The sequence below is a fragment of the Camelus dromedarius genome, chromosome 17 (assembly GCF_036321535.1).
Source record: "Camelus dromedarius isolate mCamDro1 chromosome 17, mCamDro1.pat, whole genome shotgun sequence".
NCBI lineage: Eukaryota > Metazoa > Chordata > Mammalia > Artiodactyla > Camelidae > Camelus > Camelus dromedarius.
In genome coordinates this window covers 15,404,153-15,429,055 of record NC_087452.1, presented here as the reverse complement: position 1 = coordinate 15,429,055, position 24,903 = coordinate 15,404,153, and the positions used below count along the sequence as shown (strand labels likewise).

The window sequence follows — 24,903 nt, the reverse complement described above, 5'->3', positions numbered from 1 at the left end:
TTAATATTTTATGATCAGGTGAAGTCAAAGGTGCACCCCCTCACCTGCACTGCTGTATCTGCCTGGCAATGTCCCACTGCAGTGACAGAGAGGAAGGAGGCCTGGGAGGCAAAGAAGAAATAAGAGGAAGGAGAGGGAGGGGGAAACTGCAGCAGCAGCAGGCTGCTTGAGTGAGCTGAGGACTTTAAGGTTTATTTTTTTGGTTTATTTCTTTTCTCCCATATTTGATCCTGGTTCAACACATTTCAATTTATGCCTCCAATTCTAAGTGTCTCAAATATTTGAACAAGAAAAAAAAATTGAAAGAGGAATCATGTTAACAAAGAACTTCTCCTTAAAGCTGTGTAAACGTACAAAAATTGTAATTTCAAAGGGAAGCCACTCAATTCCTGGCTCTCCTGCCACTGATTTAATCTATAAGGATAATTTCTAACATTTACAATATGCTAAGGATTTTCAACACATCCTCTCGTTCAATCCTCATGACAACTCTGCAAGGTAGATACAGGATTTCCACAGCAACACAGAGAAGCTGCAAAGCCACACAGCTGGAGACACAAGGCGTTGAGCCCCATATTTACCTTCTATCCTATGCATCACCCCCTACTTGGCTCATTTACAGGAGGTACTTTCTGCACAACACAGAATTCAAGTTGTTCTACCTTTATCAAGTGCTTCTGCTATTTTTAAAGGTGATTTTTAGAATGAACAGCTTAGCAGACTATGACCGTGCCTGAAGCACCATTCTGGATATACACCACGGGTCAGATAAAGACGAAGGGTCAGGAGGGCCACAGGTTAAAAGCACGGACAGGCTTAACTTTTTGTTAAAATTATACAGAGAGAACCAACTCAAAGCACGGCTGACACAGAAAACAGGACCTGAAACAAGCTACAACTGATCAAAGCAGAGCAAGTTAAAATTTTAAATCAAAGGTGATGCCTTGTCTTGATTTTTAGGGCAACTAGCTCACCCTTGTGGACAGAAAACTTAACTACACAATCACCACTTGCTTCCCAGACCACTTCATTAAAATACTGCACCCAAACTGGGGAAACCGATTCAGTTGAGTAGAGCCCTGATGCAAGTGTGAGCAAACCTTCTGGGCAGATCTACAGAGCATATAGTTAACTATCTAAATCGTGGTAGCAATCCCACACCTGAAAATCTGCCTATACGATGTGGGAAATCTTAAATCAAATATGAAACCAAGAACTTGCTGAAAACAATGTAACAAGAGTCATTACTTATGAGTTTCTGTTGTGCAGTCGAGTCAATTCTAAAGAATTACAGTGGCAATTTGTCAGCCTGACAGAGATCACCTAAACTCTAACAAAACCGAACTACAAAAATACTTGCTGCAATTTTTATTTGTTCTATAAATATTTACTGAGTACCTGTTATATAATACAGACTCCACTAGACACTCGAAATAGAGCAAACAGAAAGTTATTGCCTTACTATACAGAGAGTCAAGATATCGGGAGGCAACAGAGACCCTCCAGCTCCTTCGGAATGAATGGTCATAGAAGAAGACCACCGCAGAACCCTGCAAATAACCTGAACACCCATCAGTAGTAAACAGCCCAAATGTCCACCAGTCATGACACAAACATACAACCAAATACTAGGCAGGCATTACAAGCTTCGGGTAGAATTGTAAGTGCTGATGGAAGACGTGCAACATACACTACAAACTGGAGAGAGCAACGTTAAGAAGAGAGTGTATATGAATCTGGGTGTATACATTTCTTACAGCAAACATTTAGATGTGGGTATCTGCATTAAAAATACCTCAAATTGTTAACAGTGATGACTTTCAGGAAGAGGAATTTGGAGTGGGGAGATTCTATATTCCATTTAATGTGTGTGTGTGTGTGTGTGTGTGTATGTGTGTGTGTATTCCTTTCATTTCAACAGTGAAAAATTTTTTGAAAGTAAAATTGGTCATTTTCAAATAATGCATAGGGTGAATACTTTTTATTTTAATACACATGTTTTATTATATAATTTGCAGGTGACAGCATTAAAATTCAACATCTGTGTATACTACAAAGTGATCACCATATCACAAGTCTAGTTGTGATATTTCTAATACATAAATAAAAGCCAAATTAGTATAACAGAAAACACTGGCCCACTATTCCTGATCTACCTGAAATGGTTATAATTCTAATGCACAGACTTAGCATAGCACCCTCCCACTTAGAGAAGTGGTCATAAAAGGCCCATGTAAGAAACGACTGTGTGTATAACATTTGGCTTAATGTTGAATAAGGCGCAGTCATCCCTTGTGGCCCATAGAACTCCCCAGCTTGGTCTTCACTGGTAAAAACTGGCCCGCCTGCTCTCTCTAAGGTACAGAAGAGAAGATAACTATTCCTGTTTCCACACAGAACCACTTGTGAAAACACTGGGGAGAACATATCAAATTCACTCAACAGACAAAGGGATTGAAAGCTGGGTCTTTCATCACCACTACTAATACTCAAATGCCCTTACCACAGAGGAACACTCAGATCTCCCCAGCAGATTATCCAGCAACTACAAATGTCCTGTGTTAATGTCTCTAAATTCGATAAAAACATAAAAAATAAAAAAATTTAAAAGGACCCCAATGATGCAAAAGTAAAACACACTTCAAAAGAATTTTCCAGGACAAATATTGCATGGCACTTCCCAGCCTGGGATGAAGACCAGATTTCCAAAATTGGCAAACCAAAATATTATCTTCACTCTCTGAGGTAATTATAATTGTGTCCGTAGGAAAGGTGGTAAACAAAGAAGCCTGCCTTTGAGTTTCTTACCTAATGCAGCAAGGTTTTCTTGCTCCTGACTCTTTTCCAAAGAGGCCATCATTTTTGAATATGTATCAGTCCACCAAGGATCATACTCCAAAACCTGTTTAATGGCCTCATCTTCAAAAAAGTCAGCTCTGGGGAAAGAAAAATATTGAAGGGGCTGGTTACATAGAAATGGGCTGGTTTTCACTTTTTAAAATTTTACCTTACCTCATCACACTTGCACTAGAAATACAGACTAATTCAAAGTACATTTCGAGGAAAGACTAAGCACTCTATTTACTTTCTTTGTGGTTACTAATTGTCATAAAGTGAAAAGTAATCATCAGATTAAAGGGCTGTTTGACTTCGGGGTCTCTTTGGACAGAAGGTACGGGGAAGACCTGTCATACCCTCAAGTTTCATGCCCTCTACCGCAGCCATGCGGGGTGAAGAGAACCTGAGCACAAAACGGACTGAAGCCTGGCACTTGTGCAAGATTTGCAAACATCCCAGATCTGGGTTAGACTACTGATAAGGAAAGAACCTTTTAACTTCACCAACAAAAAAAAACACACACACATGAGGAGAATGTTTAAGCTACTACATATCCACAGAGGTCTCACACTCACACACACACACACACACACACACACACACAAGTACATACCTTACTTTTTAGCCTCTGCACTCATGTCTCCTACCACGATGCAATCTATTTTATTTAGCTATGATAAACTTAATAGTACCTTAATTTAAAACTACTGCAAAAGATAAAAAGCATCCTTTGTAGGGACAGAAAATTAAATTTTCCTGTACTTTATCAGTTTTAACTAAGAAAAAATAACTGTTACATTCAAAATATACTCTTGGGGGACACTTATTTCAGAAACTATACTATCTTGCATTCAACACTTGAAATTGGTATTCTTGGGAGAAAAATGACCAAAAAGTATAACTCATGGTGGAAATTTTATTTATACTTCAGTTAACTAGAACCTCAAGGCAGTGGTTGTTTTGACAAATTGGATTTTCTATCTGACAGTTTTATGACCTTAAATATTTTTTTCTTTCAACTGAGATATTGATATCTTTTTAAAATTAGAAAGATCATAGATAACTTAGTTCTTCTGATGTACCAAGCACTGCATTAAGTGCTTTTCATCCATTATTTCCTTGAATCCTCACACCACCTCCACAGGCAGGGGGTGGTATTAATACTCCCCTTTACATAGGTGGAAACTGAGGGTCAGAAAAGTGGTATACTGTGGCTAAGGTCAAAGAACCAGTAAGAAGTGTGGCCAAGATTTATACTTACTTAAGTTTTAGCATGAATCCAAGCTATTAACCAATAAAAACATTCTATTTTTATGACTGAGGAAATAAAGTACATATTGAACAAAACTAAACAGCAATTATCTTTAAACAGTAATTCTCAATATCAATATTTGTCACTGTCAGGCGGCTGCCCCAGATTCTGGCCTTGACAGTTTGGTAAACGATAGTGCCCTTTGCAAAGACAGGAGTACGGGATGTTAACAGACATGAGTGGAGAGGGAGTGGCTTCTGCTTGGGACAGGTTGCTTGAGGTGCCCTTGGAGGACATACAGAGACCTGTCCACCAGGCAGTCAGAGATGCAAATCTGATGCTCAAGAGAGAGACATGGGAGTCACAAGCATTTAGACAGCTACTGAGGCCAAAAAGGACAGAATCGCCCAGGGAGAACCCGCCAGAGTGCAAGAAAAGGGGGTCGAATGCTGGAGCACCGAGGACATTTAAGTCAAGGGTAGAAGGAAGCAAAGTCCATCTGAAAAGATGCTGCTTTCTCCCCTAGGAGACAAATTGTGGGGGGGAAATGGTTTTGTAAAAGAGTATCTCTACCAGTATCTTCATGCCCCCTACCAAAAAATTTCAAAATGTTTTAAGTGATTATTTGGAGCAAAATCTCACTAATACAGTCCCTAATCTAAACAGTGATGGTTTATTCTTTATACCACCCAAGATCTGAAGTTGACGGATGTTCTACTTTCCAGAATAAATTATTTTCAAGTTTTTAAATGCCATTAATTCAACATTCACCGAGTGCCTTCTACGTGCAGCATCAGGAAGGTGAAGACCAGGAAGACTCACTCCCTGCCCTTCCAGACTCCAGAACCTAATGGGAACCGCAGACACAAACACAGAATGTCATAAAACGATGCGGTAAAAACAAGATGAGCTATAACACACGAGCACGTCCTAGGCCAAGCTGGAAGGAAGGCTGCTGGGGGTGAGCCCAGCCTTAAAGGATAAGTAAAAGTTATTCAGGGAAAGCAGGACAGGGGAAGAAAACAGCCGGCAAAAGGATACCAGGAGTAAAAAGGGTGTGAAAAGCAGAACAGTACAGGTGGGGAACTGCACACATTCATTACTGCTGTAGAGTGACACGTGGGCAGGGGACAGGAAAAGAGCCGCTACAAAGGCAGGCAGGGTTCAGATCACAGAGAACTTTCTACTCTATGTTAAGAAGTTAGGAGCTTACGCTTTAAGCAAAGGAGAACCCAGTAAGGGTTTAAGTAGATTTTCACATCTAATACCTAAGACATCACGCAGGTGGCTTTATGGTTGATGGACCTGCAGAAGTGCAGGCTGCAGTGAGAGAGACCAGCGGGGCGGCTGCAATAAGCCAGACACAGATGAGGGTCAGGAACAGACAGAGTGAAGGAAAGAATAAAGAGATAAAAGACAATTTCAGGATTAACTGGAAGTACGGGATAAGAAAGAAGTCAAAGATGAATCCCAGGTTTCTTACCTGGGTGACTGGGATGAAAAACAGAGCACCTCACCAAGCAGAAAATTCAGGGAAGGCTTTACAGGTAAAATGACGAGTTAGATTTTGAATATGCTGAAATAGAGGGGTCGGTGACACGCCCAGTCACTCTCTAAACCCTTAACCTGGCTTTTCTTCAGAGCACTTAACACAATCAAAATACCATCTCCTTCCCCACTAAAGTAAGGCCCATGAAGGGACTTAACACTGCCCGGGACGTAAGTCACCCAAACAAGTATCTGTTGAACATGTAAATGCATAAATGAAAGACTGAATAAACGACATTTTATTCCAGGGCTTTTTTTCTAAGCCTGATATTTTGAATAAAACCCCACCTTGGAAGTAGGTGATCCTCTTCTCAGCCTTATAATTACTACTTGTCATTTTGAAATCTCCTCAGTAAACCCAGAAGCCTGATCAGTATACCAACTTCTTTAATAAATATATAGCACTGTAAATTACAGTTTAATATAGCACCCGGATCAAGAGATACAAACTACTACGTATAAAATAAATAAGCTACAAAGATATATTGTATAGCATAGGGAATATAGCCAATATTTCATAATGACTTTAAATGGAATATAACCCATAAAAATTTTGAATCACTATGTTGCACACCTGAAACTAACATAATATTGTAAGTCAATTATACCTCAATAAAAAATAAATAAAAGAGGGCCTTCTCTTATTCCAAAAAAAGAACCCCCAAATGCTATGCTATCTTGTCCCTTTTCTCATCTCATAGATATTTTGAATGTTGGCTAAATTATTTTTCTCCTAAAGAAGGAAATAAGTGAGAGTCTATGAACTGGTTGAAATAAAAAATATGCCGACAATTAAAAAACAATTTCCTGGGAAAGAAAAAAACACCACATTCATCATGAGAAATATGAAAACTTAGCTATAATAAGCAAAAGAGGAAGGACTATTAAGAATTGTTTCAAGATGTCATCAATGTATTTTATTGTAAAAATAATATTCGAAAGGAATTATAAATGGCAAGAAATGGTTAATTAAAAAATAACTGTTTATGGATCATCTACATGCCCAGCACTCTGCTGGGCTGCAAAACAAAGTGGGGGAAAGGCACACACTGGCATCCAGATTCTACAACAAACGATTTTAAAAATAATAATAATCACAGGTCCATCTATATGTGCCTTTGAAACATACAAATTTTTGTATATAATCAATTTACCTCACTATGTTGTGCTTTAGGGTGAAATTAAAATTAGTCTTTCTCAAGCTCCTGAAAAACCTGACAACATGAAGACACATGACTTTGAAGGACAAGACAAACAACTTGAAAAGGTCATATATTACACTAACATAATAGCTAATGTGTTATGTATTGCACATGCATATCACACATGCATATTACATGCACATATACAAATGTGTAATATAATACATGCAATGCATTTTCTGCATAGCAGATAAGAGTTTAAAGTAAACCTTTTCTTCTACCGTATTAACCGTTAAGAACAACAAAAAAAGCACTGAGCTAAAAAATTTTAACTGAAAATTTGAAAGTATTTTACTCGCCCTTCATTTAATATAATACATTTAGGTGAGTCAGTCAGCTCCTATAAATAATGAGTAACACAAAAATTACAATTAGCCAAAGTCTTATCCCTACCAGGAAAGTCACAAAGAACTTTCCCCTCAGGACTCCCACTCTCCAACTTGCTCGTGACCAAATTTAAACCACCGGTTTAAGAACAACTCTTCCTTTAGAAGTGCAATGAGTATTTCATGCATACTACGAAAAGAAGTGTGCTTCTAGGTAAAGAAACAGAAGACAGAGAAAAATACGGGCTGCTTATAATATCACACTGCTAACTATAAATTCCAATTTCTTAATTCTCTCAGGCCATATAGCTATTCTTCTAGTTTAGAAGAGATAGGCAGTTGTGCTAACTAAGCTCCCTCCCACTTGAAATTTCAGTCTTGTAAAGCTCATTCTGTTTTCATGCTTGTCCAGGAAATCTGCTGACAATGAAATTTCCACTTTAAATATTCAGCATGATTTTAAATAGGTTTCTTCAAATTATTCTTCAGTGGACCTTCAAAATCACAGTTGGAGAGATAAAGGTAATTAGAAATGGCAATGTCAATGGAGTGGAATCTCTCAGATGTCCTCCAAAATGTAACATACCCAGTCTTACCCAGTTTCCCTTAGGGTGCTGAACAGTCCCCACCATTCATCACTACACATCACTCAGTGCATCTGCACATCACAAGATACATTTCTGCCATTCCAATTAGTCTCCCACTGTGTCACAGGAGATAGACTGCTAATCACAAGAGCAACAGCAGTTAAACTGAAATGCTGTACATGAAAAGCAAACACAAAATGACAAATGGAAAGACTTTTCAAGTACTGGCCAAGCCACTCAGTAGTGGTGTGACCTTGGGCAAGTCCCTTAACCTCCTTTCCTCAGCTGTTGTGAAAACTGAATTAAATAATCCTTTGAGAGCACTTGGAAAGCTGAAACCAGTATACGAACCTAAGAGAGTATGATGATTACAGCTGTATATATAACAGTTCAAAAACTGTTGGCCCAGAGCTTGGGAAGAATGATAATTGAGGTCTACATCAAAACACCACTCACATCCTCAGAAAGGCAAACACCCAAGAGGCCTGGGGACAATCACGTCTTTGGAAGAAGAGCTGTTGTCGTAGCCAATGAGAGACATCAAAATTCCCCCTCAAGTGATTATTTCCCTGTCCATTAATCAGATTTGTTCCATAGGCAAATATAAGCCTGCCAGAGATGCGTGATGGCTAAAGACACAATCAATGCAGGTGGGAAACATAGAAAAACTTAAAATTGGATTTTATTATTCCCTAACCCAGTGAATAATTATTGGATATTTTGAAACAGATCCTTAATTACAGGTGCTACTGGACAAAAATGTTGGGAAAACCCTGCAATGGCCAAGAAACACGGGACATTTGGATTCATATTCTTAAAGAAATTGAGAGACATTTTCATTTATTTATACCATCATTCACAACAGAGAGTATTCTGAAAAGAATGGTACATAGTCTCATGAATGCAGTGCTCTATTTTTAAGCCTGGTGAGAAGGAAACTCAAAGAAGTATATGAAGAGACTTCTCTGGTGCTGGAATGAGATTCTGAGAAATAATATCTTATGAAGGTCATACACGTATAACAACTGTAGGTTAACTCAAACGTCATTTAAGGTTTTGAGCCATCACTAGTTTCTAGAATTCAAAAAGCACATGCCTTAAAAAAAAAAAAAAAGGTGCATCCTAACATAGGTAAAAAGACACTCAAAATTCTGTTGAATACTAAATGTCAAGTAAATTATTTCATCCTCAAACAACCTCAATACTTGGGCAGAGGGTATAGCTCAAAGTGGTAGAGCGCATGCTTAGCATGCACAAGGTCCTGGGTTCAACCCCCAGTACCTCCTCTAAAAAAAGTAAGTAAATAAATAAACCTAATTACCTCCACCCCCCTGCAAAAAAACAAAAACAAAAACAAAAACCCTCAATACTCACAGATAATGATCAGGGTCAAACTTGGCCAGCTCAGCAGCCAGGCGTTTCTGCCTTCGTTCAGCTGCAGGAGTGAAATCTGGATCCTTAATATCGATAACATCACTCAATTCATCCTAAGAACACCCAGGCAAGAAAGAATAATTGTTATCTCCTATTTCAGCCATGAAAAATCTAATTGTGTACAAAATGCCAAAACATAGGAAGAAACTGATCAGCAAGCTGTGATACCACCTATGACATTCAGTCACTCCAGCAAACGTTTGCTAAACACCTACTACTTGCTGTCCCTATTAATTTTCACATAGATTATCTCACTTAATCCTTAGAACAAACAAACTGATTAACATATATTAAGGCTATAAAAGTTTACCATGAAAAACATAACAGAATAAACCCTTGCAAGCAAACAGAAACATTTAATTCTCCACCCATTCCCCATTTACTCCTTGAGATTTGGAAGTTGTGAAAGGCAAGCTGAAATAAATTTCTAGACCCAAGATGGAGCTGCTCCTGCCAGGGCTGCCACATCAGCAAACCAAACGTTAAATAACTTTTGTGTCCCTGTAAATACTCCCCTTGAACACAAATCCAGTATTTCCAGTCAATCCCCCAAGGCCAAGCCAACTCTGGGCTCTATATTTATGTCCTTGTTTCTTCTCACCCCTAACAAGAATTTTTAAGGGCAATTTTGACATATATGACTTTCCATTTGAAAATTTAAAAATCTAATCCTAGGTAATAATTCAACTTTACTGTAATCATCTTCACTTAGATGTATACATAGTGACACACAGTGTATTTCCTGAGCCTAGCCCTAGAGAAACAGGTGCATTAGTAAAATGGCCTAGGATACCACATGGTCTTTCTTCTTCTGATGCAAATTACGAAGGAAAGAAACCTTGTACAAAGCAAAATATTCCTAAAGCTCTTTTTTTCTTTCTTCAGCCTTCCCATTCCTACTACCAATCGCAAGGGACAAGTAAACAAACTGGAAGCAGCTTGAAGAATACGAGCTGAAAAGAAATAAAGGGCAACAACTTGGTGAAGAGCTGCGGAGGGAGACTGTTAAAGCAGGCTTGTAAACGGCAGCCTCAACTTAGGGAGCGTGATTCCTCCAGCTCCATTCTTCTTTCTCAAGACAGTTTTAGCTATTCAGGGTCTTTTGTGTTTTCACACAAATTTTATAATGCTTTGGTTCCAGTTCTGTGAAAAATGCCGCTGGTACTTTGACAGGGATTGCACTGAATCTGCAGGCTGTTTTGGGTAGTATGGTCATTTTCACAATATTGCTTCTTCCCATCCAAGAATACAGTACATCTTTTCATCTGTTTGTGTCATCTTCAATTTCTTTCACCTTACAGTTTTCAGAATACAGCTCTTTTGCTTCCTTAGGTAGGTTTATTCCTAGGTATTTTATTCTTCTTGAAGCAATGATAAATGGGATTATTTCCTTAATTTCTCCTTCTGATATTTCAATGTTGTATAGAAATGCAACAGATTTCTGTGTATTAATTTTGTATCCTGCAACTTTACCGAATTTGTTAATGAGCTCTAACAGTTTTCTGGTGGCATCTTTAGGATTTTCTATGTATAGTATCATGTCATCAGCAATCAGTGAAAGTTTTACTTAAGAGTCGACAGCTGCAGTTCAGCAAAATCACTACAATAAAACAAACTATACAGAATCAGCCAGGGAGAGACCAGAATACAGAACTGCCCCCAACATCAAAATTTCTGCATTAAAAAAAAAACAAACTCTCATTCCTACCACAGTCCATTCAGCTCAAGTAATACCAACAACATTTAACCTAATAAGCACATTCTAGAACAATGAAAGGGCCCAGAGAACTTTTTGGAAGTTACATTCAGAACATTTTAATACTTTTAAGTATAAACATTCTAGACAAAAACCAGATTATAGGCTGTCCCCAAACTTGGAAAAAAATTGCATTCCAAAAGCTCTTCTACAATTTACTTTTGGGAGACTTAGAATGTATTTTCCTATGGACATACTATTATAAATAGTAGTTAGATTCTTGGGGCAGCCCACAAGTTTATTCAACTCACAATAAACTGGAAACAGAGCACTCACAATACAAAGAGTTTATAAGCAGAGCTTCCATGGGAAAGTGCTTGCAGAGTTCTGGCATAATCCATCAGAAACATCTCCTCCCGGGCAGTACCACCTGGACTCCTCCTCACCTCCTCACCTGCCTGAAATAAGCACCAAGCCCCAAAGCTGCGAGGGGCATTAAGGGAGGTATTGCGGGAGAGGACTGGCTGGATCCACAGGACTCCCCTCAGCCAGATGAGTACTGAGACCCCCTTCCTACCCATGGACCCCAAGCCCCCCTCCCCAGCATCCTTCAGTCCCCTAATTTCTTCCTTCTAGCCCCAAGGAGTTCCCTGCCCCCCACACAGCCTTCTCCTCATCCCCCTCACTTCTGAAAACAGCCTGATGAAATAGGAAAAATGTGAATTTGAAGTTAGACAAAATAGTCTAATTGTGCATCCTCTCTGAGCCTCGACTGCCTCACTGTGAATGAGCCAGAGACATGTCTGCCACGGGGCTGGGCACGAGCTTCCTCTTGCTGCTGTAACAAACTGCCATAAACGCAGTGGTTTAACACATCACACATGGAGTTCTAGAGGTCGCAAGTCCCAAGTCAGTCTCACTGGACTAAAATGAATGTGACAGCAGGGCTGGTTCTTTCTGGAGGTTCTGGGGGACAATCAGTCTCTTTGCCATTTTTCCACCTTAGAGGCTGGCTGTCCTCACTCCTGGGCTGAGAGCCCCTGATCACCACGCCTTCTCCCTGGGTACCATCATCAAACGCCTTCTCTTTTTTCACTTTGACTCTCTTACCTCCCTAAGGCCCCTTAGGACCCTGAGTTTAGATAGGTCCCAGCTGGCTAATCCAGGCTACTCTCCCCATCACGAGATCCTCAACTTAATCACGTATAACATAATATATTCACATGTTCTTGGGATTAGCACATGGCCATCTGGGGTGCGGAGGACATCATTCCGTCCCCATAGGCTGTTACAAGGATTAAATGAAATAATATGGAGAAGGTATAAGTACAGGGCTTGATCATTTCATAGTGTCAGCTGCCTTTCTCTCTGACTCCCTGCTCCATTGCTGTTCCCTGTTGCTCACTGGCTGACTTCCTACTGAGAGCCCTACCCCTCCCCTTCACTTTCCTCACTTGCAAGTAGCAATAAAGACAAAAGTGGGGGCAGATTAAAATGTCTCGCTTCATTATTTCACCTGGACCAGATATAAGGTCACCAACGGGGTGTAATCTTTCAGACTCACATTTCAGAGGGTAACTGGACTGAAGTAACCACAAACATTTCAAAACACTAATTGCCTCAAGAATAAACCCAGACCTCTCACTGCAGCTCAAAGTTCTGCATAATCTAGCCTGTCTTGTATTTCAATCAGATCTCCTACCCACCTTTTCTGGGTTCAAATATGCCCAAGCTATACATCAGACTTCTTGCTGTTCCTGGAACTCTGGATCTTTGTGTTTTCAGTACCTTTCTCATGATTCAGGACTCAGCAAATGTCGCCTCCTCAAAAGGGCCTTCTTGGGACCTCCTAGCCAAAGTTGTACCCCTATCTCCCACATCACCTCCCCTTTTCCTTCACTTGTCACCATCTGAAATTATCTTCTTTATCTGTGCTTTACATGATTACTTTGTATCTCCCCACTAGAATATTCCCTGAGGGCAGGGATCTGGTCCTCTTTCTTTCTCACTGTACCCCCAGCACTGGGCCTGGTGTTCAAATCACTCATTCAGCAAACAGTGGGCCTGTTCTGAGCTAGACGCTGTTCTGGGTGCTGGAGGCCTGGAAATAAACACACAGATGAGGTCCCTGCTCTCCTCCTCTCCCTCCTCTCCAGACTCAGCTCATACCCTGCAGACCATGGACATCCACAGCAGTGCAAGCCCCGCCCAGGCCTGTCCTTTGCACGAGCATCTGCAGAGGCCCTGTGCAAACTGGACCCTCAAGAGAAACTGGAACTAACTAAAAAGTTTAAAGTTAGCTTAAGGTAGTGAAACCTGTCTAAGGCATCAGTCAACCAAAGGGAAGGCAGAAAAGAGGATGGGAAATGTTACACCGCAGCAGGGTGAATGTGATTCTCTCTCCTTTGTTTTTAAAGCATTACTATGGTCACCGCTATTAGAGCTATTGAAAGACAGACTCTGCCAAGAAAAGGTCATACGGGATTTAAATCAGGCTAATGTAAATTCAGCAGAGCGAAGGCAGAGACTTTCCAGAAAGAAAGTGAGAAACTGTGTGCCCATCAGGCCAGTAGGTCTCCTGGCAACAGCAGCCTCAGGTTCCCAGTGTAGCTGAGGGAAGGAAAGGGCCAGCAAAGGGCCAGCGAGCCAGCGTCCTGCGGCTGCTGGCAGCGGTGGTCCCGGGAGCTTGCTGGGTTGGCGCCCAGAAACTCTAGGATTGTTGCTGCTGGCAGCCACCGCCGCCAGGAGCCTGTTGTGAAGCCCTGACTTGCTGACTTGGAGCAGCCAGGGCAGTATTCCAAAGGCGCCCTGTGGCTGGCAGCGATTTGAGAAAGGAAAAAAGACTGTGTGTGTGTGCACGCGCGTGCACGGGTGTGTGTATGGAGGGGTGACAAAGAATTTGTTTCAGCAAAAAATATTTTTACTTTCTTCTCAGTACCAGTATAAAATATAAAAGTTCACAAGCAAACTCTCTGTAAATGGCTGGGGGGAAAAAATAAAAACTGTACCCCCTCCCCCGCAATATAAAGGTTAAATTATTCAATTCAGGGAAGATACCTGGGTATTGGAATTATGGATGATGTTTTATGTTCTTTGTTATATTGTATTTTCATAATGAATATATATTGCTTTTATCATCAGGGAAAAATGAAGCTATATTTCATTTAATGAGGGGAAAAAAGAGACTGTAGAAATACTAGTAAAATTCAAGTAGACAACAAAACTTTATGGATAGTTTCTCATCCAAAGATAGAACTAGAGGAACTATAAACTTGTGAGAAAAACATCTTCTCACTACTTGAGAAAATGGTGGTTTCTTAAATACTTCATTTTGAAACAGAAGAAGTCTGGGGCAGCACCCTGTACTCAAAGCTCTTATTTATGCAGTAAGGGTCTCACCTCCCTCCAGCTGTTTTACTTGTAGAAAAAGATCTTACATGGTACTCTTACATGATCACTCAGCTTTTAACCACGTGATAGGAATGTCACAAATAGAACTGCCACAGAACTCTGCAGGGAATACCAACTATGTAAGATTTTTGTGGCACTATCTCATGAAACACATCTACATTGACAACTCAGAGCGAGTGTCCTTCAATTACTGGCATCTTGGTTCACATATGAGTTTCAAAAGTTCTGATATTTCTTCATTGTCAGGAAGGACACCAGAGACCACATATTTAATTCATATGAGAAAGCACAAGGGTCTTTAACGACTACATTGGTTTGTCTGCTGTAAAATGCACATGCAAAAGTGGTGAGGCCCTGATGGAATACCAACATGGAGCTGATTCCCAAGGGCCCAGCAGCTGTTAGCTGCCACTGCACAGTCACTGAAGGTCCATGTGGGTCACTCAAGGCCCCTGGAGAGAAGTGAGCTTTGGGATTCAGATTTTGAAAAGTTCAGAAAAGTAACATGGTGTACACACATACCACATTTTCTTTAACCCCCTGTAAGAAGTCTGGGGCAGCACCCTGTACTCAAATTCATTACTCTTTCTACAGCAAAATCTTTGAAAATGCACACTAAGTGGGATCAAAAAACACCCCCGTAAAACCATTTAAAGACTCACATCAGTTCAGATCAGGTTTTGTCATCAAACTCAATATAAAAAACTTTTAGCTTCAGAACTTTCTGTGATCCCTGTACGGCACATGTGGGGTTATACACCTGTACTGTTAGCAGTATTACTATTTATATTATCTTTTAGAATTTTCTCAAGTGCACACTTTGTTTTCCCCTACACTGAGGAAAATACACATTCAAACGGTTTGGAACAACAATGTTCATTCAATTAAAATTTGAAGAACAGCTTAATGATTTTAGACAATGTAGCTAAATGTTCGGGAATAATAAACATTAAATTCAATGGTTTCTTTCTGAGGGGAAAACAGACAGGTGCAGTCAGGAAGAGATACACAGGGCTCCAAAACACGAGTATGGTTTTATTTTTTAAACTGGGTAACAGGAATCTAGAGATTTGGTGCATTAGTTAAGACATTCAAAAAGATTTAAAAAAAAATTTCTTAGTAACTTTTTTCTTAAACCAACTTAACAATTTCAATAGATACAAGAACTTCTGACTTCACAGGGACTTGGCCTAGGCTCACATCATGGCATCCCTGCATCTTCTCGGCAACATGGCAGAAGCCCCTCCTCAACAGCAGCAGCAATTAAGAAACCAAGTTCCCTGGCCTCAGGAAGCACTTTCAATCCGAACTTACAATCTGTCCTCAGCCTGTGACTTTTCTCTCATTCATTTATAGCTTCAGATGGGCAAGCCCAAAACAGACTGACCACAAACGAGCTCTGCCAAACAACTGAGGTCCATTTGCTGTCGTTTCTCCTGTAGAAAAAACTGACTCTATTCTTGTCTACGTCTACCTCAGAGACCACCAGGAAATGTGATGAGGGAGAGAGAATGTGGAGAAACCATAATTCAGCAGAAAAGCATGTAAGGTTTTTGAAGTAAGTATCTCATCAGCATTATTTGCTTGTAAGTAAATTCCAATTTTGTTCCCTTTAAGGAGCCTTGAGAGCATTTTACATTTCTCAAGGGCAGAGGTTTTTCTAGCATCCTATTCTTTTTTTCAGAGTTTTCACAATGTAGCATCTCCTTAAATTTTCTAAATGGCCTTATAAAGTAGGTGAGCAAATTTAATCACTATTTTACAGAGGAGACGAAACTTATTTGTGGTCAAATAATTGGCCTGCACCTCAAATCTAACCAGAGGTAGAAGTGGGCCTAAAATACAGGTCCTTGACCTTTCCTCAGCAGACTCAAATATGTCTTACTATAATAAACTACATTCTAAGCAGGCTTAACATCCTCTACCCAGACAGGGATGACGTAAAAACAACAACAACAACAACAACAACAAATCTGTTCACCAATGCTTCCTTCATTTAAAAAAAAACAAAAAACATAAGACCCCAAATTAGCAGTTCACAAACATTTTCATCATGTAACATTCTAGGTATACGTTTTCCATAACGTTAACAACGTTAAGTACAAAATCATCCAAAATCTCTCCTCTCCATTTTATTAATGAAGTAGAATTTCTGACATTGTCTGAGGAAGAGAAAGAGCGATGTCATTTAGCCTAACCAATAAATGATCAGATTTCAACAAGAGATTACATTCAACTCCCATGAAAGTAAATGGACAAGAGTGCCTACCAAGTATATCAAGAAATAAACAGTTTGAGCAAAAGACTCAAATCCATTCTCACCAGGAATAGTCTGGCCCATTTAAATAAAAGAACAGAAGAGACATCATGCCGTACGTAGTACATGATTTTCATTTTTTAGAAGTATCAAACATAAAGCTTTTCAGGAAGTATGAGGAGAGAGGGGTTTGGTTCTGTTTTGTATTCTGGAAACTTCATGCCCAGAATAACGAATGACATGGAGAAAAAAGAAAGGACCAGGACATCTTCCACCTGCAAGGGCAGTTAAGACTGGGCAGCACAGCCAGCGCAACGGCAGGGAGTGAACATCTGTGTAATGACTATATCCCAGGAGCTGAGCTTTGTGCTCTAAATACATCACCTTCTACAATTGTTATAAAAAACCCCCAAGTATGAGCAGAACTGAAGTTAAAATATGCAAATCGTAAAACCCTATACACTAAGGTCTTTTAGAAAAACATACCTGCAACCGCTGAAACACTCCCGATCGTAAGTTCCCAAAACCATAGCGGCACTCCGGATTCAAAGCACTCTCCGGTACCTCCTCATAGGGGGACTGTTCAACTTCCCAGTCGAACTCTTCATCATCGTCATCTTCTACTCCTTCCTCAGAAACCTCAGAAGCACCTAAATGTGTGAAATTCTAATTTGTTAAAGCACTGGATTTCCTAGGCACAACCTGGGGAAGGAAAAGTATAGGGGGAAAAAATGCCTGTTCATGTACCCCAAAAGACACACACAAGAATATGCGTAGCCCTGCTATCCTTTTTTTTTATACTGAGCTATAGTTAATGTACAAGATTATGTTCAAGTGTACTACATAATGGTCTGACATTTGCAAACATAATGAAACGATCACCATGGTAAGTCTAGTAACCACCTGTCCCCACGTAGCGTTATTACACTACTCTTGACCATGTTCCTCATGCTGTATATTACATTCCCATGACCTACTTATTATATAACTAGAGGTTTGTACATCTCAGTTCATTTCACCTATTTCACCCACTCCTAGCCTCACTATTCTTATTAGCCAAAGAAAAAAAAACTGGAACCGACCCAATGTTTCATCAGTAGCAGGATAAATAAATAATAAGTGCAATGAGAGCAAACAGACCTCAGCTATATATGAATAAATCTCACCAAAATCTTAAGTGAAAGAAGCCAGACAAAAAAAACAAAAAAACAAAAAACAAAAAAACAGCTACTGTATGAATTACATACACAAGTCAAAAAGTGGCAAAACAGAGGCAGTGGTTACTGCATAGAGTAAGAAAGGAGAAGTAGCCAGGAGGAGACACAGGGGAGGATTCCAGGGTGTTGGAAATGTGCCATTTCTTGACCAACGTGCTGTTTGCTTTACGTTGACACTGAATTGTACACTTCTGATTTTAGCTCAAGAGGCCAATATTGTGCTAAATACAGAAATGTTGTTTCAGTTGGTCACAAAACATGACTGACCTACTGGTTCAACAGAGTTGTTTAATGTCTTTAAATTATGTGTCACCAAATGAGCTATTTTCACATGCTGTCACACAACCTCCTTATCTTGTCACCTCAAGTATTTACTCCAACTTCCTATTTGCCATATCCTTCTTCCTCTAGAAACACATAGCGTTCTGAATATTCTGTTTATCTGTACTTCCTCCCAACTGCAATAAGCATACCTATTTCTTCCACAAGTGGTTTCGCAGTCCTGGATTTTCTTGGCGCCAGTAAAGCAGTTAACATGTTCAGTCCTTCAAAATGCTGGCCAGGAGTTTCTTTGGGCAACCGAATGGTAAAAATTCCTTAAAGACAAATTTGTTTCCTGCTTAGCTAGATTAAAAAATTCAAAGATTTCACAAATATACCCAAGAAATGGATATCTTGGTAAACTATAAATCTATTTCACAGAGCTCCAAAATTATGCCCTTATTATATAGTGAATGAATAAAACTCAACATGGAAAAAAGCTCAAACAAGGTTTTTCTAAACCACTGATTCAGCTGTCATGTCTACGAGAAATTAATCTGTTAAAGCCACAGAATGTTTCAGTCATACCCAATACCACCTTCACCTCTTGATAATACTAAAAGTTCAAGTCCCAAACTCAACTGACTGAAAAGGCAATAGCTTAGAATCAGCCAGCAGCTACTCTTAAAATTTATTTCTGGACTAGGGGGTTAAAAAAATCAGGATATCTAATCCAATGAAGAATAGCAGTAGTTTCAAAAATACACAAAATCTTTCAAAAGGCAATGATGCCTTGATGCAGTTCTTCGATATCTCAAGAGATATATCCCTAAAGTCTGTCTAACACAGACACAAATTCCACGTATGTGCTTCTTTCCTCTCTTTGACTGGGTTCATCAGCTTCATCTAGATTCTCCCATGAATGGATTACATTATTCACTACCCTTACATTTTAAAACATTTTAGCTCTTTCAGTGTACTTAACCGTATTCTAATATATCAAATACAACTAAGCCTAAATATTTCCACATAGACAACCTTCCTAAAACCCTGTGTACTTTCAAAAGTGAACAACTTTGCTTCAGTATGCAACATATCTGCAATTAAAAGCAGATTTACTACCTAGATAGGCAGCTTCATTATATTTCATTATCACATTAGTTGTACTGTGTTATGGGTTAAAACTTTGTCATTTAACTCTTTCATTCCAACTTTCCTCCCTTACCCTAGTTCACTGAGGTCAATGAATATTCACTGAATAAATCACACAAGAGTACACTTATTATTACACAAATGAGAGTATTCTTATTTCAGATCCAGTGACAAAGGAAAATCCAGTGACTTCTATATAAGGAAAATAAACAGTTTCAAGGCAAGCTGAAATGAAGGGCTTATGAATTAAGAGATGAAAATTCAATCAGCCTTTAAATGCCCCCCATGGAAAGTTCTCTCTCTCCTACACGTAATTAAATTTTAAGTTTGAAAACTGTACAAGAAAAATTTGATTCACAGCTTACAAAAATCATCCACATCTTTTCTGACAGGCCACCTCCCATAACCTAACTTTAACTTTTAAACAGTTACTAAATGGAGGAAGGAGTAGAAAACAAAACTTCTAGAAAACAGAGCCAGAGTATTTAACAAATTTAACTCTGAAGAATATTGTGAAGTACTTTAAAGGACTGAGGAAACAGTAATTGCTAAGAAATCCATGAATTATAGGCTCTGGACATTAAGAAACAATAAAGAGTGACAGGGACAGATAGCACCTGCCACACACCCAAAGGTCCCTATAGTATCTGGAGATTATTATGTAACTACTCTAACACGAAGAATCCAAAGGAAAAAACTAACAAAAATTCCAAAGGCAGTACCTTTATCTGCATCATAGGATCCCTGCTCACTTCCATTTTCTACAATTCTTCCAGGAAGGGTTAATCTGCAGATTTAATAAAAGGTCTCATGAAGTCCTTAAATTATAAAGTATCATAAGTGGCCATCAGTGATAGCATACATCTACCAGTGAAATCTGTTAACCATTTTAAAAGGAAATTCCTTGGCTTTTAAATTTTACAAAGTAAGTAACTTAGATGTCTTCACTAGCTAAGAAAAAAGAAAACAGAAATGACTCATCTTTCTGTTTGAATACTCACTAGTTACTCATAAAATAGATACTTGAAAACAAAAGCCACAATAAATATAAGTTACCACTACATGATAGTACTTTCCCCTTCCTAATGAGAGTTATTTATATACCTGTTGCCTGACACAGCAGGGGCTGAATAAAAGAGTACAAACTGGTTTCCAAAAAAAAAAAAAGAACCAAAAATGAGAAAGAATAAGAACCAACAGAAGTAATTGTTTACACTGGGCAAATTACCACTTAGAAAAAAAAAAAGCAGAAAGCAAAAGTGTTTTTCTCAAATCTCATTATTACTATATAGGGATTTCCCCCTTTTCTACTAAAGGACATGAACTGATTTCCCTGTTCAGTTTTATCCTGGGTCAGTCAGTCTTCCACTGAGGCCCCCAAAAGAATTTTTCTAAAACAGAAAGTTGATTGTCCCTTTTCTATGGAAAAAGCTTCTATGGCTGCTTGACACCGACTAAATAACTTAAACTCATCAGTACTACATATCAGGCCAGCTCCTTTTCATTCCAAACTTAAAATATGAACCTCCTTTACTCCCATACCCTCCTTCCCTTGTTTCCTATTCCAACACCAACATCATCATCATCATCATCGAAGCTGGCAGACCCCAAAAGGGCCAGGGCTTTACAACCTAGTTACCTTTGATCTCAATGTTTCCTGGAGGTATGACATTTTCTGAACAAAACATCCCTTCTAAACCCAGCGTAAGAATTCAGTTACGAATAAACTGGTTAGTTATAATGGGTACAAACACTGACTTTACTATCAGAATCTGAATTGAGTCCCAGTTCTGCCATTTAACAGTTCTGTAACTTTCTTTGTACAAGTTAATTCACTTCAAGGCTCATATTCCTCATCAATAGAAAGGGGGAAATAACAGAATCTGTCCTACACTTACCGTGAGAAACAAATAATGCCAAATGCCTTGTGACAGGTACAGTAGGCAAGCACCCAGAAAACGTAAGGTATTATTATCAACTCCCTTCTCCTAAACTCTCTGCAAGTGTAGAGTTAAATTCCTAATGCATGATGGAGAGATCATATTTGTTCACAGATCAGCTTCCCTGCTACATTCTCAATTCTTCAAGGAGAGCAGTGACATTTTGCCTTTAGTATTCTGCAGCAAACTGTATTTTCAAAGATGACCCACCTCACATCACTCCTCCCAATAGTGAATCTATGTCTGCTCCCCTTAAAATTGAGTGAGATTCTGGAACTGTTTTAACCAATGCAATATAGCAGAAGTGACAGTATAATTTCGGAGGTTAGGTTATTACAGGTGATACGGATTCTCCCTGGAACATGTGCACTTAAACTTCCAGCTATTACAGTAGTGGTCCAGCTCCATGAAGGAATCACAAACCAGACCATGAAAAGAGATCACATAGGGAGGTCCTGAGACTACAAGAAAAGAGATTCCCTCCTCTGCCCATCTTATCAGTCACCAGCTACTTTGGCCCTTCCTGTCCCAGGTCCAGCTACCATGCGACTATAACTAAATTGAAGACCTCCAGCCAGGACAGCCCAAACAAGCTCTTACCAAATTCTTAATGCAGAAAAACCAGGAGAGGGAGTTAAATGATTGTTTTACATCATTGGGTTTGATCAATTATTTGGCAACAGGTTAACTGCAACAGTAGGTCCCATTAATAAATAATAATACCTACTATTTATTGAACACATAGTTAATTACCAGGCATGGTAATAAGGACTACGCAGGCATTATCTCAATTTTCACATCAACTCTTCAAGAGCACTAGTATTAGTCCCATTTTACAGATTAGGAAGCTGAGACTGAATAATGTGCCAAAAGTCAAAGAATTTTAAGTGTGCTGAGACCCACATGTGCCCAACTCCCAAGCCTCTGCTGCCCAAGGAATGGATGAATTTGTATAGAGTATTCTTTACATTGCTTCACACATAGCCTCTTATTTTGTCTTCATCAAAACTCCCAAACTTAAGCAAGTGGCTTTTATACTCAAATTTTTATTTTACTATATTTGCTTTATTTTATGATCCTATCTCATTTAAGATCTTTTCTCTGAGCTTCTGATCCCTCATTTCTAACACAGGTAAACAACAGAGCCTACTTTACAGGACTATCCTAAAATCACATGATATAATTCACATAAAGCACTAACCTGGAGTAAAACTTCAATAAATATTTGCTAACACCATCATCATCATCATCCTATTCTTCATGTTTTGGCTTAAATATCACCTCTTCAGAAAGGCTTTCCCTAGCCACTTTATATAAACCCAGGCTCCCATTTACTCTCTACTAGGGCACTTTATTTTCCTTCAGGGAAATTACCACAATTCGTAGTTACATGCTTACTTGTTCATTTATTGTTTTTCTCTCCCCCTTAGACCGTAAACTACAAAAGACACTAGTACATCCCCAATACTGAAAACAGAACCTGGAACATAACATTAGCTTGATAAATCAAGCAAAGAAGTGAATGAGTGAAGAAAGAGGGCTATGCAGGTATTCAAGCAGGTGGATTAAGTTAAAGCCTAATGGATATCAGAGTAAAACTGCAAAGGAACCAGCTTGACTCAAGAGGAATGTCTGTATTCTGAAAGTACTTGGGCAGGGAAGACAGGCTAGAACCACACTTGAATGAGAAAGATGAGAATGGATTCTCCCTCTGCAGAAAAGAGAGAACAAGGTATTGACAATGTTGAGGAAGAATAATCTGGTAGTGTCTTTAGTAAAATGGGGCTAATAATAATGTCTATCTCCAAGGATCGCTGTGCAGGCAGAATGATAATGCGCAGAAGCACTTAACCCCCCCCCCCCCACTGAAACCCACTGCTTGCGCGCCATCCAGAAGGGGGGTACTAAGTGTTAGCTGTTACCACTGCTGTTATGGTTCTGCAAGGAGAAAAATGCAAACTGACAGGTGGTGAAGGCCCCTCACTGAGGCTTGGTGGACGACAACCACAAAGAAGGGGCAAAATTAAATAAATAGAAAAGGAGCAGACAACGAGGAGGTAGGAGAACGAGACTACTCTGGCGTCAACGGAGCCAAGGAGGGCAAAAATTTCAGATAGCAGGGAGCAGTCAGCCAAGGGGTCTGGAAACATAACGTGGACTGAGAAAAATCAAACGGACCGGTCAGGTAGGAAGTCAGAAGGCGCTGTCCCAGGGCAAGAACTAACACAGAGCGAAAAGAAAAGTGAAAAGGAGGCAAAAACTAGGGAGACAGGACAGACACTGTAAGGTGATATGGTCCCAAACTCCACGTTTTAAAGTGGCTCCGCAATCTCTTCCATGGGGGGGGGGGGGCTGTAAGAATGCTCAAGAAGGGAATGAACTTCTGCAGCATCCAGAGCAGACGCCTCGAACGGTTCGCTTCCTAGGCACCTGCTGCGGAGACCTCAAAAAGGCAGTAATGACGCCGAGAAGTGCTCCCTTGTCCTTTCAGCCTCCCTCGATAGGCAGTTATTCAATGAGTGAAGGAATGAATGAATGCCCAAAACACGCTCTTCCCAGGGCCAGACACCCAGAACTCGCCTGAGAAAGTACGGCTTGGCGTAGAACTTGAAGTCGACCCCCTCGAAGTAGACGTCGAACTCAGAGACCCGGGCGTAGGGCACGCGGATAGCGATAGTCAGGAAGTTGGAGTCCTGGCTGAGGTCGAACGCCGGGGTAAGCATCGCCGCACCAGACTCGGGTGCCCAAACTGCTCACTCTCGCAGCCGCCACGGTCCCGCCACTCAAACTCTCCAACTCCGCGCGCTGAAGTACCAGATCTGCTAGGTACGGCGCTTCCGGCGCGAGACGGAAGTGCTCGTGCGTGAGAGGAAGTCCCGCCCCACGCTGATCTCCATGGAGACGGGACTCGGTTAGTCGGGAGGGGGACCTGGTGAGTAAGGCTTTGTGAGTAGAAACTGAACCCAGGGCATACTTGGAAGAACTTCGACAGGAGTTCGCCTTAGACCCACCAAGCCTCTTTGGAGGTTCTTACGGATGATTTTAACAGCTTTGGCTTTGCAGGCAGTAATACCTGCGTTTGAATCCTGTCTCGCCAATTCCCAGCTGTAAGACCTTGGAAAACATAGAAAACCTCTCCAAGCTTCAGATAGCTCTTCTATAAAATGAGAATAGAACCTAGCGGCACAGACGTGATGTGAGGATAGCATGAAATTATGTACAACGTACGTAACAACGTACCTGGCAAGTTGTCAATGCCCGGTGTGTTAGAGCAGTCACCGCAGTAGCCACAGAAGCATCGTTACTGTGGTTTTCCTTAGCTCTCACCTGCTTTGTCAACAATTCCCCGTTCTCCCTCTCAGTATTTCTCTGTTTCTCTCTCCTCCCTCCCCGCCTCCGCATCCCTCTGCCTCTATCTTTTTCTGCCACTTTCCTCCTCTTCCTAATTCCTTATTTAAATAGTTTTCTCGTTCAGAGAGCGTCCATCTCACTTATTTAGTCTACGCTACGAACTCCGAAGAACACAACTTACGGAGGTTAAGCAATATGTCTCATAGTCATGTATTTTACAATTACCAGACCCCAGCACGTCTGACTCTTAAACCCTGTTAGTACCAGCACTGACGAATTGCAGTGCCTCTGTACTTTCCCCTCTTTCTTTTTCCCACTTTTCTCCTTACACTTATTCGAGGTCCTCTTTTCTGTCTTTTTTCCTTCTCTTCCTTGTATTTCCCCTTTTTAGTGTGTGCTGGTCATATTCTTCTAGTGTCTCTCCCACTAGT

The 24,903-nt window shown here is 40.1% G+C and overlaps 1 protein-coding gene across 1 annotated transcript in view; it reads right to left on the bottom strand.

Annotated features, from left to right (window-relative positions):
* Window positions 1-23,954, bottom strand: part of SHQ1 (SHQ1, H/ACA ribonucleoprotein assembly factor) — an 89,207-nt gene extending 65,253 nt beyond the window's left edge. The window contains exons 1-6 of the mRNA XM_010987399.3: window positions 23,702-23,954; window positions 19,904-19,968; window positions 18,242-18,364; window positions 17,038-17,201; window positions 9,128-9,240; window positions 2,809-2,936 (exon numbers count right to left, since the gene is read on the bottom strand). Of these exons, the coding sequence (XP_010985701.3) occupies window positions 2,809-2,936; window positions 9,128-9,240; window positions 17,038-17,201; window positions 18,242-18,364; window positions 19,904-19,968; window positions 23,702-23,844 (736 nt within the window). The 5' untranslated portion in view covers window positions 23,845-23,954. The remainder of the gene's footprint in view (window positions 1-2,808; window positions 2,937-9,127; window positions 9,241-17,037; window positions 17,202-18,241; window positions 18,365-19,903; window positions 19,969-23,701) is intronic.
* Between the last annotated feature and the right edge of the window lie 949 nt (window positions 23,955-24,903).